Here is a 15,687-nt window from a genome sequence, read left to right on the forward strand (position 1 = left end):
GGGCCTTGAGGTGTTCTCTGATCTCTCACAGGAAAATCTACCCTGCTCAGTGTTGGTTTCTTTCCACGCTAAAGCATGTGGTAGCTTTGGCACAAGTTTCATGTTGGTTCTTTTAAAGCGTGAGACCTTAGATAGGAATCTTGGAACATTGTAGATTCTTAGCCATTTTATCTTTCATACTTAGGTGCTTTCTAGCCTTTTGAGTCAAACTAAAATATGTTTTAAAAATTCTCGTTAAGCTCTTAGAGAAAATTAAGAGTAATCAGCAACGAATAATAATGCCGTTGCAACGTCAAAGGTAAGCTGCTGTGTTACTACTGAAAATGCTCCCTGTTCCTGTCGACTTCCAGGTAGGATTTAAGTGAACTTAGGCTAAAAGACAAAAGGTGAACGACTCCACGGAAGTAAGGTTTGCATAGCGATGGACTGGGAGAATGACCCTCGTGTGAGGAGATGCACGGGAGAGACGGGCAGAGGAAACCGGGCTGCACAATCAGAGCCCGCAGCTGACCTCAGAGCTCTCGAGCGGCCAGGTGACAGTGTGGACGGTGGACACTGTGAATAGTTCATTATCTCCGTGCAAACATGGACAAGTGCCAGTAGGAATAGTTCATTTTCAACCCAAACCAAGTATTCTAGTGTCTTAGCAGTTAATGCTTAAAAAAATTTGTCTCAAGAGCATTTATGTAGGCGATTGAATGGTGCACCTGGGTTCATGTACCTGATGTAGGCTCTTAGGTACTCTTATTGTCTTTGAGCTCTTCTTTTTTTTTTTTTTTTTTTTTTTTTAATTTAATTTATTGTTTTAATTGACATCCAAGTTAGTTAGCATATAGTGCAACAGTGATTTCAGGGGTAGATTCCTTAATGCTTCTTACTTATTTAGCCCATCCCCCCCCCCCCATAATCCCTCCAGTAACCTCTGTTTGTTCTCCATATTTAAGAGTCTCTCATGTTTTGTCCCCCTCCCTGTTTTTATATTATTTTTGCTTCCCTTCCCTTATGTTCATCTGTTTTGTCTCTTAAAGTCCTCATATGAGTGAAGTCCTCTGATATTTGTCTTTCTCTGACTGACTGATTTTGCTTAGCGTGATACCCTCCAGTTCCATCCATGTAGTTGCAAACGGCAAGATTTCATTTTTTTTGGTTGCCGAGTAATACTCCATTGTTTATATACCACATTCTTATCCATTCATCCACCGATGGACATCTGGGCTCTTTCCATACTTTGGCTATTGTCGATAGTGCTGCTATAAACATGGGGGTGCACGTGTCCCTTCGAAAGAGCACACCTGTACCCTGTAGATCAATGCCTAGTAGCGCCATTGTTGGGTCATAGGGTAGTTCTATTTTTAGTGTTTTGTGGAACCTCCACACTGTTTTCCAGAGTGGCCGCACCATTTTGCATTCCCATGTTACATACTCTTCATTCACTTCTGTAAAGGCATTTTTGTAAGGACCTCAGGTAATGTAGACAAGGAACTTTCTGCTCTGGGAAGGAGACAGCATGCAGAGTGGAAAGAATCTCACAGACCTTGGTTCAAAAACTGCTTTTGTCAGCCTACTCTGATTCTTCTAGGCACCCGTTAAGAGGTTATAATGATAGGAACATTGCCAACTTGTTTTGAAGGTTAAATTGTACAATGTTGGCAAAATGCTGTCAGTGATGGTTACATTTTGGGCAGTTAATAGCGTGAGTGCCTGTGCACATATCCTGATGGCAGCATGACTGCAGGATTAGCCTGGACCGTATCTTGACTCCCTTTTTGTAGCATCCTATGGAAATTGTATAGCAGGCTACTAAAAGTTGAGATTATTGACGTGCGTTTATAATACAGAAATTCAGTGGTGTCTGAAAGGAGGTTCCTGTGTATGAGTGCTAGTTTGGGGGTGGCAAGTGAACATTTTCATATGGAAATTCAAGGCAAAGTCTTTTCTCCAGAAGTAGATTTGGATCTTCTTAAATGTTTCTCCTTCCTTACACCTGATGAAAGACTCTAATGACTTTGTCCTACAAATCTGGGGGGGTTGATTTTGCCCCAGACAGAATTACTCTTCCTTTAAAGAATGATATTTAATGCTGCATATACAATGATATTTATGCAGTGTTTGATGATATGTGAATACCAGTAACACACAGCTTAGCCTGCTGTGTTAAGTCATAAAATGTATACTGACGTGACTAAATTTGATGACATATGATATTCATCTGGGTACTGAAAAGTATGTACCAGAAAAACACTCTTCCATAGTAGTTGGTCAGCAGGTCTAGTGTTTTTATGTGATGATGTTTCATGTCTTTAGTTTCTGTGTTCATTTAGGAACTGTATCAAGGGGCGCCTGGGTGGCTCAGTCAGCTGGGCGTCCGACTTCAGCTCAGGTCATGATCTCGTGGTTTGTGGGTTTGGCCCTCTGCCGGGCTCTGTGCTGACAGCTCAGAGCAGCTCAGAGCCTGGAGTCTGCTTTGGATTCTGTGTGTCGCTCTTTCTCTTCCCCTCCCCTGTTCGCACTCTGTCTCTCTCAAAAATAAACATTAAAAAAATTAAAAAAAAAAACTGTATCAAAGAATTTGACTCTAAGTTGTCAAAGGTTAGCGTTTAAATGTATAATTGCTTTATCAGTAGCCATGCTAGATTGGTACCGTTCCAGAAAGCCTTTCAACTAGTGTTACCATTTCATGTTTTTTGTAAATATAAAGGTTCTATCTTAATCCATACCTAGTTTCTATTTATGGGTATTAGAATGAAAGATTACGACAACTTAATTTAAGATAAAATTTTGAGGGACTCCTGGGTGGCTCAGTCGGTCAAACGTCCAACTCTCGATTTAGGCTCGGGTCATGATCTCATAGTTTGTGAGTTCAAGCCCTGCGTCAGGCTCTGTGCTGACAGTGTAGAGCCTGCTTGGGATTCTCTCTTGCTTTCTTTCTCTCTCTCTAAATAAATTAATTAATAAATTAATTTAAAAAGTTAGAATTTGGAAATTCGACACTTCAGTAGTATACTGAGATTATTTTGGAATGCTAGAATATTACCATTTTACTAGATGGAACTCCTCATACGCTGGTATCCTTGCATCCTTGAAATGAAGCCATTTGTAAAGGGGAGAGTGCAGAGAAGAAAGGGCAGACGTCTTGGGTTGCATGAACTTGGTGGGTCTTAGGACGGAACCCAGGTGTGTGGGAGGGTCGTGGGAGGCAGGTCGGTGGTGGGCTTGGTGGCAGCACACGGTGCTTCCCTGCGGCCGTGCGGTCCTGTGCAGTTTGAGGTGCCAGTGACACATGCCCATAGACCTCGCAGGTGAGTGCAAATCCAGAAAAGTGTCTTCCCTTACATTTATGAAATGTTTCTAGGTAAATTTACCTTGTAAAATATTTTTTCTCTTGATCCATTAGATACTGTGTTTGGCAGAGCAGATTAAGTTCACTGAAGATGTGGAAAATGCTATCCAAGACCATAGTCTTCATCAGATTGAAACCCAGCTGGTGACTAAGTTAGAGCACTATACTAGCATCGATACGAGTTCGGAGGATCCAGGGGGCACTGGTATGAACAATGTTCCATTTTTTTGCCTCCTTTTGGGTTACTGGAACTTTTTTTGTTAGTTTATCTTATCTGTCGTGTTTCTGACTATCAGTCATCTGTTTCAGAGGTTAGTTTAGGAATTACAATGTACATGCTTTAATATTGTACTTAGAATTGGTGATTCATTAAAACGCATGTAGAAACCTTACCCCGTACTAATTTCCTTGTCCTCTTCTAGTTGTGTGGTAATTGTTTCATTTATTACATCTGCATACTCTGAAACCTCAGAGTTACATTGTTGCCTGTAAACATGGAGTGTATCTTTAAGGACCGGGAAGCACAGTCTGTTGTACTTAACTGGGTGCTCACCGCTTCTGTCGCTCTGCCTCCGTCCTGATGCTCCAAGCTTCCTTCGGGTACCGTTTTCCTTCTCTTTGAAGGACATCCTTCAGCATTTCTTTCAGAGCAGGATTGCGGGCTGTGATTTCTTTCCTACAGATTTTCCTTCATTGGAGAATGTTTTTATTTCATCTTTGCTGTCGTAAGTGAATTAGGATTGTTTTGGTTCTTTGCATGTTTTTTTTTTTTTTTTAACTTTTTTTATGTTTAGTTTTGAGACAGAGAGAGACAGAGATTGAGTAGGGAAGGGACAGAAAGAGAGGGAGACACAGATTCCAAAGCAGGCTCCAGGCTCTGAGCTGTCAGCACAGAGCCCAACGCGGGGCTTGAGCCCATGAACCATGAGATCATGACCTGAACCAAAGTTGGAGACAACCGAGTGAGCCCCCCAGGCGCCCCTATTCTTTGCATGTTGAATGATGTGGGATGATACCCTGGACGTTTTCAACATTGTGTTATGAGCGTCTGGGTCTTGTCAGTCCTTGAGACAGTGTTGATATTTTCTGTTAGCAGTAGATGTTGGGTTCGGGCCCCACGTGCCAGCCAGCCTTCTGTGGTTTGTGGTTCTGATGCCAGTTCTCTTTCCAGAGTCTCTGAGTCATGTGTAAGATGTCAGATCACTATGCTGTGCTCCTGAATCGGTCACAACACCATAAATCAACTGTACTTCAAAAATGAAGTCTTTGCAGCATTGTTGAGATGGGCTTCACGTGTGCGCCATCTAGCGGCCAGTTCTCAGAGTGCCTGCTTTGATGGTTAGGGTGCCATCTGCGTTGCTTGGGGGTGAGCCCAGCAATCTTAAACAAGTTTCCAGGGTCATTTTCCCATCCCTCCATCTCCATGCTCTTCATAGTACTTGGTGGTTTTCTTGGGCTCCTTTTCTGTTCTCCTGGCCAGAAATCTGGGATTTCATGTGCCCTGACCTGCTCACTTTCTGTGACTGTGTCTGTGTCCTGGGGCAGTTGGTGGCAAAAGAGAGAGGAGGAGAGCATGTGGGGTTTGTCCTAGTCTCCAGGGATCCCAGGTTCTGTGATTTCAGAGGAAGGTTCCCTTCCCTTAGGGTTTTAGCCCCTCGGTCTCCGGGGCCAGTGCTGTAGCCCCCAACAGATTCCTTGTCTGCTCCTCACGCCTGAGCCCCGGGCCCTCCCCGGGAGTCTGCCTGACTGCGCCAGTCCAGGTTTCTGGCTGCATTGGCCCAGGCCTGGGGAGACCAGAGAGATCAAAAGAAAAGGGTAAATCCGCCACTGGTTTGGTGACATGTCTAATTCTGATCTTCCCCAGTTGGCCTGATACTCTTTGCTTTTCAGACTCCGAAGTAGCAGCTGAGTGCCCATTGTCCGTGTCTTACACTTGTGTTCACAGGGAAAAGCCGGATGGGGTGTGCTTGCTTCTGGTGTAAGGGACCGCACCCCACTCTCACTGAATTTGATGTCCTATTCTTCGCAGGGGAATTCTTATTTCTGACTGGTGGATTTGACATCGGTTTAATTTGTTACATTATTGTGTCATTCATTTGTATCATGAAATTAACATTTAGATTCATTTTGAAGCTCTGTGTATGTACGTACTGAATACAGAAATCTCAGGCTAACGTTTTCTCCAAACATTTTACTTTGCATACAGAGTCTGGCATTCTGGAGCTTAAACTTAAAGCCCTGATTCTTGATATCATTCATAACATTGATGTGGTAAAGCATTTAAACCAAGTTCAGGTTCATACAACTGAAGACTGGGCCTGGAAAAAACAAGTCAGATTTTATATGAAAAGTGATCATACTTGTTATATTCAAATGGTGGATTGTGAACTTCAGTACACTTATGAGTACCAGGTATGACTCGTGGCAAAAGCGTTTCATTTTTTCAATTAAAATTATTTATTTTAACGGAAATTTGCTGTTGTATGAAAACATTTTATTTGAGTCCTAACTTTGAAGAATATATTTGTCTGTGACTGTTTTTTTCTGTTTCATCGTAACTAAGAAGATGTTATGTTGAAGAAATATTGGCAGAAAATCTAAAATAGTGGCAGGGTTGTACTGCATTGCGACAGAAGCCGGGCTCTCCCTTCAATCTGGGAAGGGTGGAAGACCGATCCCACAAAAGGAGCCTGGCCAGGCCCCACGCGAGGCCGTGGTTAGTGCCGTCTCACTTGCCGAGTGTTTTCAGTCTGTGCCATAGAAGAATTTCCAAACAGACAGACAACCTAGCTCATGGAACCTGTTCTCAAAACACCCCGCTGCATCCTCTCTGCATGTCCCATCACGAGTCAGTCTTCGGAATATATCTGACGGTTGGGTTAATAAGTGCACGTCAGGAGAGTTGCCAGCTGGCTCCTTCAAGAAGGGAATGTATTTGGAGACCATGTCTGTGTCTACCGCCGTTGAAGAAAAGCCCTATAAACAGCAACTGGGATTGGTTCTATTTATCCGAAGACTTAGGAGAAATTTTGAGACCTCTTTGATGAGATAAAATTAGTAATTTCACGAGACATTTTTCAAAATAATAACGTTGGAGTTCCAAAGTTGTTCTGACTTAAAAAGATCATAAGATTCAGGGAAATAATTTACACGAATTTTAAAATACAAAATAGGATGATTATCATATCATATAGTTTTGGATTTTTTCGCCTTAGCAGCTTGTCTGTACCATTATCAAGAACCGGAGAGAATGTTTGGAAAACCTAACTGTATATTAATTGAGGAAGGCATAAACCACATGCCTGAGATTAATTAAGTTTAGTTTTTACCGCTGTGCGCTTTTAAAAAGTTTCTTTCCCTAAAAAAGTATTTCGGGTATTTTTCTCGAATTAACAGCTTTTTAGCTAGTGCCACAAGGACACGTGTGGGACGTTGAGTACAGCGTGAGCATTCACCCTTTCCCTCTCCCTCATGTAGGGCAATGCTCCCAAGCTGGTCTACACGCCGCTGACGGACAAGTGCTACCTGACGCTGACGCAGGCCATGAAGATGGGCCTGGGCGGGAACCCGTACGGGCCGGCGGGCACGGGGAAGACCGAGTCGGTGAAGGCCCTGGGCGGACTTCTCGGGAGACAAGTCTTAGTTTTTAATTGTGATGAGGTAGAGGAAATCATTCGCAAACTAGATAGTAGTGTGTTAGTTATGAGTCTGGGTTAGTTTTCATGTCCTTACATATGAAATACTCTATCTTGAGATCACTTTGCTTTTGGGTAGCTTGAAAACAGAATTTGTTTTGTTTGAAAAGCAACATGGAGAGAGGCTGCAGATAATGTAGACTCCGAACTTTTCTAGAGAGAACTATTGCAAATAATTTTAAATACAGAATGAAGATTTGAGGGTGCAGAAATGCTTATTATAAGAAGGAAAAGAGTGAACAGAAAAGAGAAAAAAGTAAACTAATTTTGAAATTACTGTTTTTAGAACATTTTGTGTAGGATTTCTATTTTAACATAAAGAATAGCTAAGAATCCTGCATCTATTTAGTTCTGTGTCCTTCACAGAACACTTGTACATGAGTTCCTTTGTTTATTCTTTGAAACCCCCCCGGAAAGTGTAGCTATTGAACCTGTGCGAAGAAGAGAGAGAGATGGGTGAAACGATGACCTGCTCACTAAGTGACCAAGTATTCAGTTGTTTTTAGAGATCTTCGTTAGTTTTTAACGGATGTAATTTTTGTTGTAATTTTTTAGGGCATCGATGTGAAGTCAATGGGACGGATTTTTGTTGGTTTGGTGAAGTGTGGGGCCTGGGGTTGTTTTGATGAGTTCAATAGACTGGAGGAGTCTGTGCTGTCGGCAGTGTCCATGCAAATCCAGACCATCCAGGATGCCCTGAAGAACCACAGAACCGTGTGCGAGCTGCTTGGCAAGGAGGTATGGCACGTGTTGGGAATTGAAAGAGTTGAGGTATTCTTTGAGACTGCGCATCACTCACACTCAGGCAAACGCTCTGTCTTTATCTCTCCTGGCATCCCTGCTTCTGACTTGTTTGTTAAACCTTTTTGCCCATGAATCATCCGAGGTTTCTCACCCCATTTTGGTCGCACCTCACCATTCACCTTCAGACTTCGAGTGCTGCGTGTTTGTGGGAATGCTGCTAGCGTTTACTGGGCACTTACCCTGGGCTGGCACCCCGGGCTGGCACCCTAGTGCTCCTGTGTATGCTCTCACTTCGTGCTGATAACCCTTCCACATGGGTACTGTTGTGCTTTTCTTCTTTATGGATGGGGAAGCAGAGCTTGGTGAGTCGGGAGTAAGCAGTGGGGCTGCGAATTGAACTCGGGTCTAATTTGGAAGCGCATGTTTTTAATCACTAGTCTTTTTTTTTTAAAGATTTTTTTAAATGTTCGTTTATTTTTGATAGAGAGAGCATGAGTGGGAGAGGGGCAGAGAGTGAGAGAGGGAGACACAGAATCTGAAGCAGGTTCCAGGTTCTGAGCTGTCAGCACAGAGCCCGACGTGGGGCTCGAACTCACGGACCATGAGATCATGACCTGAGCCGAAGTCGGATGCTTAACCGACTGAGCCACCCAGGTGCCCCTTTAATTACTATTCTGTATGCATCTTAGAACAGTAAGCACTTAGCTGTTTTTCTGTTCCTCACTTTTCCCCAGAGGAGATCCACACTCCTGTCAGGAGAGCGTGAGCATCTGTGTATGGAAGTATAGCGCTGACAACACTGGAAGTTAGCTGTGAAGTTACCCGCTGAGCCACATAGTGTCTTCACAGCACAGGTTTCTCAGGGCAGGGCAAGGAAGGAATTGCGGTTCTCATTTAGTAACAGCTTACTCACGTGTTGCTTAAACTCTTCATGAGGAAACGAGAAACTATTACGTTTCTACCTTTGTGCCGTCACAGCTGACTTTCTTCCGCACTGAGTGTGTTTTCTCCTCTCCTCCTCTTACAAAGAAAGGGTTGTCCTTGTTCCCCGTCCACACTAACCTGCCCACTTGCCGGGGCCGTGTCCCTGTGTCCTCTGTATTGAGGACTTAGCCCTCCCTCCTCTGCCCGCTCGTCACTGGCCTTTAACACCACTGCATCTTGTCCTCTTTAATAATGTATGTCGTGTAATAATACTATAATATTTGATGTAATGAACACACAAGCAGACCTTCCCCTCACTTACCTGTCCATTCATTGCTCTTGCTCTTTTGTCTCCTTTATAGCCAGATTTTCTTACTCCAGGTGTTTCTACCTAATTGCCCATTCACTGTCTACACTCTGATTTCGCTTTAAGTGTGCTGTGGAAAACGCTCCTGCTAGGTGCTCTCATGATACGCTGCCCTGCCCTGCCCGGCCACAGCCTCGATCATACCGTGATTGCTCGTAGACTGTAAGCTGCAGGAGGACAGAAACCGTTACTTACTTTAGGTCAGAGTTGTGTTGTCTCCCGATACAAGGAGGCTTGTGGTAAACACAGACAGGAGCAGATGGGCAAGCGAGTCACCACCTCCGAAATTCCGGCCTCACAGAACTGATTATAAAGGGCCTCCGTAAATGCCGCTGTTCCTAAGGCGGTTATTGTATGTCGAGCAGGGAGATCCTTAGCTCATTAGCGTTTACCTTTTGCCGAGTTCTAAGATCTGTGTGTCGAAGTATGCACAATAAAAATCTGTTGGCAGTGTATTTTATATTTATAGTTACAGATACTTGGTGCCCATATTGTAAATTAATATTTCAGGTGGAAATCAATTCAAATTCTGGGATTTTTATCACCATGAATCCTGCTGGAAAAGGTTACGGAGGAAGACAGAAGCTGCCTGATAATCTTAAACAGCTTTTCAGGCCGGTTGCCATGTCCCGCCCAGACAACGAGCTTATCGCTGAGGTCATTCTCTATTCGGAGGGCTTCAAAGAGGCCAAAGTCCTGGGCAGAAAACTGGTAGCTATCTTCAATCTATCCAGGTGAGTTTTCCTGTGTTAAATATTTTTATAATTTTTGGTTCCGATGATTGATTATGACCATTTTTCACGTTTGTCAGTGATTTTTATATTGGCGATTGTATTGCACTTAAGGTGTCAATAGGGAAGATTTTAGTTTGAATAAGGACACATCTCACTGAAAACTACTTGTTCCTTCAATGCTATCAATTTGATCTGACTTCCTTTCTGCAAAAATATCTTCACTGGGGCGCTCCAGCTAAATGATGCTAAACAAATCAGCAGACTCCTTAAAACCTGCCCTTTGGAGGGAGTCCTCCAGTTTTTCTCGTGTCGTATTTCTAGTAATAGCGGTGGGCTTCTGGCTTCTCTGGGCATCCTAACATTCTGTTCACGTTACTTACGAGACAACTGGAGTGCCAGAAACCAAGGGGCACAGGGCTGGAGTAGAGAGTTTAGGAGTAAAGGTGATAGGCACTTGTCATTTAGTGTCTTCATGAAGGTGATTGGCCAGGTCATGACACGGTTGTCCTCATCCTTGGGAGTCATCCGTCTTCAACACTTTTCTGGAGTGATCGTTTTCTGTGATGGCTCCTTTATATAGATTAATGGAGTATCAGTACCCATTTCTATGTGTCAGTGGTTACCTCTTCAAATACGATGAAAAAGTAATTTCTGGCTGTCATTGCTTTGTGATTTCCATGTCTCTTTAAGGGAACTTTTGACACCTCAGCAGCATTACGACTGGGGTCTGAGAGCCTTGAAGACGGTTCTTCGAGGAAGCGGAGGCCTTCTTAGACAGCTGCAGACAGCCGGCGGGAAACACAAAGGTAAGGTCTGCGATTCAGATGCAATCTTAGTTTTTAAAATAAACTTTAATTTGGAATAGTTTTAGATTTACGGAAAAGCTATAAATACGGTAAAGATGGTTTTGAAAACCTGGCCCCGTTTCTCCTGTTGTTAACATCTTACGTTAGTGTGCTACATTTATTGCAACTAGTGGACCGATATTGAGAGGTTATTTTTTCAGCAAAGTCCATACTTCATTCACGTTTTCTCTAGTTCTTACCCAGTGTCCTTAACTTTTAACTGTGCATTAGATACTAAATAGTTGTGATATATAGAAGAATCATCTAGTCCACTTCTCGGCCTTTGATGTGTGGTAGAATCACCTAGAAGCTTGTTAAAACACTGGTGTTGGACCCTTACTCCCAGCTTCCTGATTCTGTAGGTCTGGAGCAGAGCCTGAGAATTTCACTGGTCTGAAAATGAGAACAGAAACCATAGAAACACATAGGGATTTTCTTTTTTTCTTTTTTTTCTTTTTTCGAGTTTATTATTTGAGAGTGAGAGTGTGTGTGAGCAGGGAAGAGGCAGAGAGAGAGGGAGAGAGAGAGAATCCTAAGCAGGCTCCATGCTGTCAGCACAGAGCCCAACACGGGGCTCGAACTCACAAAATGTGAGATCATAACTTGAGCTGAAACCAAGAGTTGGACACTCAACCAACTGAGCCAACCAGGGGCTCTGGGATGATTTTCTCTTTCAAAGAGATAGTATACCAAACAAAATTGCCCTTTAAAAAATCTTAAGATTACTGAAAAAAAACCCTTTTAGCCTTAAAATAATTTTACAGTGAAGTTGCAAAGGTAGCATCCCATTGTTTCGTCTTACTTACTGTGGTACATTTGTCTATACTTGGAAACTGAGGCTCGTGTATTAATATTAACTAACATCCAGACTTGATGTGGATTTCACCCGTTTAGCCATTAATGTCCTCTGTGTTTGAGGATCGGATCTAGGGTGCATTTAGTCATCATGTCTCCTTAGTCTCCTCGGCCCTGTGACCGTTTCCCCTTGTGTTTTGTTTCCACGACCCTCGCATTCTTTAAAAGTACTGGTCACATGTCATGTAGACTCTTCCTCAGTCTGGGTTTTTTTGTGATGTTTTTCTCATGATTAGACCTGGTTTTCCACATTTGGAAGGAAGAGCAGAGAGTGAAGGGCCTGTCACATCACATCACATCCTATCAGTGGGTACAGAATGACCACATGACGTCATTGGTGATGTTCACCTTCATTGAGTATTGTGGTGGTATTTGCCGGGTTTCTCCAGTGTGATAGTAACTATACAGTTAGTGTTTCCCACTTTCCCTCCCGTACTCTTTAGAAGCTGGTTACTGAGTGTGGCTCACCTTCTAAGTGGGGTGGCAAGGACTAAACTTGATCCTTTAGCGCAAGGAGTATTTGAAAATATTATTTGAAACTCTTCTGTAAGATTTGTCTCTTCCCTATTTATGTATTTATTAAATCATCTATTCGCATCAGTTTGAACTCATGATATTTTATTGTACTTTACCACCTTTTTTTCCCATTTACATAAAATAAATTATTCCCCCTCACCCATGGATGTGTGCTTTCATGAAAGGCTGAATATTCAGCTCTTCAGATGCCAGTAAAACTAAGTTAAAACACTGAAAATAAGACAACATAGAAAAAGGGACCATGTGAAATTATCTATTTGGACTTAAAATGATCAGAGTCTACATATTAGAAAAGGAAGTTGCTTTAGCTTTATTATTGGGTTGGCATTTGCCAGGGAAGATAGTCATTTGGTGAGTTGCTTAAATTACTGTTTTTCTGTTGTCTGTCTCTGCTGATTGTTGAGAAATGTTGAAACCATACCTGTAGTAATCAAAATGGCTTATTAACGAGTTCAGTGCTTAAACTCCAGTATGGCCACGCCTCTTTGCCTACAGTTAAATATGGGAATATTAAGCAATTTTGGAGAAATATCGGACTTTAAAAGATAGTTTCTTGCCTTCATAGATATGTGTTATCAATCTGCAGCTAATTATTATCCTTGAAAAAATAAGAATCTAACAATGATATTAGCATTTGTATTTGTTTAAGGGATGGATTTGTGAACAGTTCTGAGTAAGGCTGATTAAAAATTATTGCTCAGTTTGTTAGTTGTTAGTCTCGGGACTTAATATCTCTGGGGGGGGGCAGTTTTGGTATATTTGGAGGCACTTGAGTCTGGAATGCATTGGTCTGGGTATGAATCCCAGCTCTAATACTGCTGTGCCTTCGCAGGTATATCGCTTGATCCCTTAGAGATTCGTTATTCTCATATATAAAATCAGAGTAAAAATGGCAATACCCCCTTACTTGATGCACTTATTATAAGGATCACATACAAATGGTAAAATTTTATACAAATATAAGTGATCGTGATTTTTATTATTGATTAAAGTCTGGCAATGCTGGGACTCAAGTTCTGCGGAAGAGAGTCCCGAGCTGTACCTTGGGATCTTTATTTCTCAGCAGACAAGACACTAAGTAAGGTGAGCATGCCAGTTCCCGTGGTAGCATGTGGCTTTAACCGTTTCTAGGTTCTTGCACATCTATGTCATAACTAATAATGCATATCATAGTTCTCAACGACTGGTTTACAGTCACTGAAACTTTCTGAAGTCAGTAACTAACCATTTTAAAATGAAACTTTTTCTCTAGTTGATGAAAGTCATATTGTGGTACAAGCATTGAGGCTTAATACAATGTCAAAGTTTACATTTGCTGATTGTGCACGGTTTGATGCACTGATTAAAGATGTATTTCCTGGGATCGACTTTAAAGAAGTAGAATATGATGAGCTCAGGTCTGCGTTACAGCATGTCTTCGAGGAAGCCAATTATGAAATCATACCAAATCAGGTACCTGTCAAGAATATTTTATAATATGTTGATCCTTTCTTTTGGCTACTTCCTTATTAATAATCTTTATCTTTTATCTGTCCATTTTGTTTTATTGTTTTTAAAATTTTTTTTTAATGTTTATTTTTGAGACAGAGACAGACAGAGCATGAACAGGGGAGGGTCAGAGAGAGAGGGAGACACAGAATCCAAAGCAGGCTCGGGGCTCCAGGCTCCTCACGCGGGCAGAGAGCCTCACACGGGGCTTGAACTCACAGACCGTGAGATTGTGACCTGAGCTGAAGTCGGACGCTTAGCTGACTGAGCCACCCAGGTGCCCCTTATCTGTCCATTTTAATCTTGCTAACTCGGGGAAGCCTTCCCTGATCTTTGAGTCCACATTAGGTTTCCTTGCTGAGTATTTTCATTACTTCTTTATGTGTACTTATTAATGCTTAATTGTATGTTTGACTAATACTGATTTTCCCCACCAGATATTAGTGTTCATGGAAGGTGGAATCCATGTCTCTTTTCACTCAGTATTTTACTCCTAGTGCCTGTTACAGAGCCTGGCACATAATAAGTCATTATTTTAACGTTTGTTTATTTTTGAGAGACAGAGACTGAGTGCGAGTGGGGGAGGGGCAGAGAGAGAGGGAGACACAGAATCCGAAGCAGGCTCCAGGCTCCGAGCTGTCAGCACAGAGCCTGATATGGGGTTCGAACTCGCGAATTGTGAGATCATGACCTGACCTGAAGTTGGGCATTTAACTGACTGAGCCACCCGGGTACCCCTACATTTTTTTTTTTTTTTAATGTTTATTCAGTTTCGAGAGAGAGAGAGAGAGAGAGAGCGAGCAAGCGAGCATGAGCAGGGGAGGGGCAGAGAGAGAGAGTGAGAGTGGGACACACAGAATCTGAAGCAGGCTCCAGGCTCCGAACTGTCAGCACAGAGACCAACGTGGGACTCGAACCCACAAACTGTGAGATTATGACATGAGCTGAAGTTGGATGCTTAACTGACTCACCCACCAGGTGCCCCAGCCTGGCATATAATAGACCATCATGCATATTTTTGATAATTGATTACATTACTTCTGATGTTTTACTTTGATGATTTCTTTTTTTTTTTTTTCAACATTTATTTATTTTTGGGACAGAGAGAGACAGAGCATGAACGGGGGAGGGGCAGAGAGAGAGGGAGACACAGAATCGGAAATAGGCTCCAGGCTCTGAGCCATCAGCCCAGAGCCTGACGCGGGGCTCGAACTCACGGACCACGAGATCGTGACCTGGCTGAAGTCGGACGCTTAACCGACTGCGCCACCCAGGCGCCCCTACTTTGATGATTTCTTAGGAGAAATTCTTTTTAGTAGCTTTTGTATGTAGCGCAAGTGTGTGTTCAAAATGAACATTTTTCCCTCAGGTTTTATCTCCCTTTTTTTTTTTTTTTTTTTGAGAGATACAGGACATAAATGAATGCATCAGCAAGTGAATAAAATAATGAATATATTTGAATGAATGAGTGAAGAAAATAATGAACATATTATATTGTCCAATGACTTGGGAAGCATTCTTGTTTCTTTTAAAGAAATACTGGATTTAAAGATGACCCTGCAAATGTGTTCAGATTTATTTAGGTGTACTCTTATTTAAGGCTGTATCTTACACTGAAGAAATCAAAGACTTAATTTTGTGTGTTTGGAATAGGACAGTTGTTAGAGAGTGAGAACAGGACTGTGCATGATTATGTTCTATTAGCCATATTCAAACATGTCTCCTTTCTACTAGATCAAGAAGGCTTTAGAATTGTATGAGCAGTTACGCCAGAGGATGGGAGTGGTCATTGTTGGTCCAAGTGGTGCTGGAAAGTCAACCCTTTGGAGGATGTTAAGGGCAGCACTTTGTAGAATTGGCAGAGTGGTGAAACAGTACACCATGAACCCCAAAGCCATGCCTAGACATCAGCTGTTAGGCCACATTGACATGGACACACGGGAATGGTCGGACGGCGTTTTGACAAACAGCGCTCGCCAAGTCGTTCGGGAACCTCAAGGTTGGTCTGTGTCCTGTGACTCCTTGTTCTACTTCATGATTTTTAGAGGATGATAGAATTGTCTTTACTGCTGTCCCTCTCAAGTCTTACATGTGACCCTAAACTGCCTTGTAAACGATGTTGTTTGGTATTTTATTTCAGAGGGACCCAACATGTGTT

General features: G+C 42.4%; 1 protein-coding gene across 14 annotated transcripts in view; it reads left to right on the forward strand.

Moving 5' to 3' along the window:
• The window catches only part of DYNC2H1 (dynein cytoplasmic 2 heavy chain 1), a 353,260-nt gene that overhangs the window by 52,133 nt on the left and 285,440 nt on the right, over window positions 1–15,687 (forward strand). For 13 of the 14 annotated variants that reach the window (XM_045038203.1, XM_045038204.1, XM_045038198.1 and 10 more), the window contains exons 31-38: window positions 3,395–3,545; window positions 5,547–5,752; window positions 6,818–7,000; window positions 7,591–7,773; window positions 9,581–9,804; window positions 10,495–10,610; window positions 13,294–13,493; window positions 15,264–15,528. In XM_045038203.1, coding sequence (XP_044894138.1) covers window positions 3,395–3,545; window positions 5,547–5,752; window positions 6,818–7,000; window positions 7,591–7,773; window positions 9,581–9,804; window positions 10,495–10,610; window positions 13,294–13,493; window positions 15,264–15,528 — 1,528 coding nt within the window. The remainder of the gene's footprint in view (window positions 1–3,394; window positions 3,546–5,546; window positions 5,753–6,817; window positions 7,001–7,590; window positions 7,774–9,580; window positions 9,805–10,494; window positions 10,611–13,293; window positions 13,494–15,263; window positions 15,529–15,687) is intronic. The other variant, XM_045038205.1, reaches the window with a different exon arrangement.

Source organism: Felis catus, chromosome D1 (genome assembly GCF_018350175.1).
Source record: "Felis catus isolate Fca126 chromosome D1, F.catus_Fca126_mat1.0, whole genome shotgun sequence".
In the NCBI taxonomy this organism is placed as follows: Eukaryota; Metazoa; Chordata; class Mammalia; order Carnivora; family Felidae; genus Felis; species Felis catus.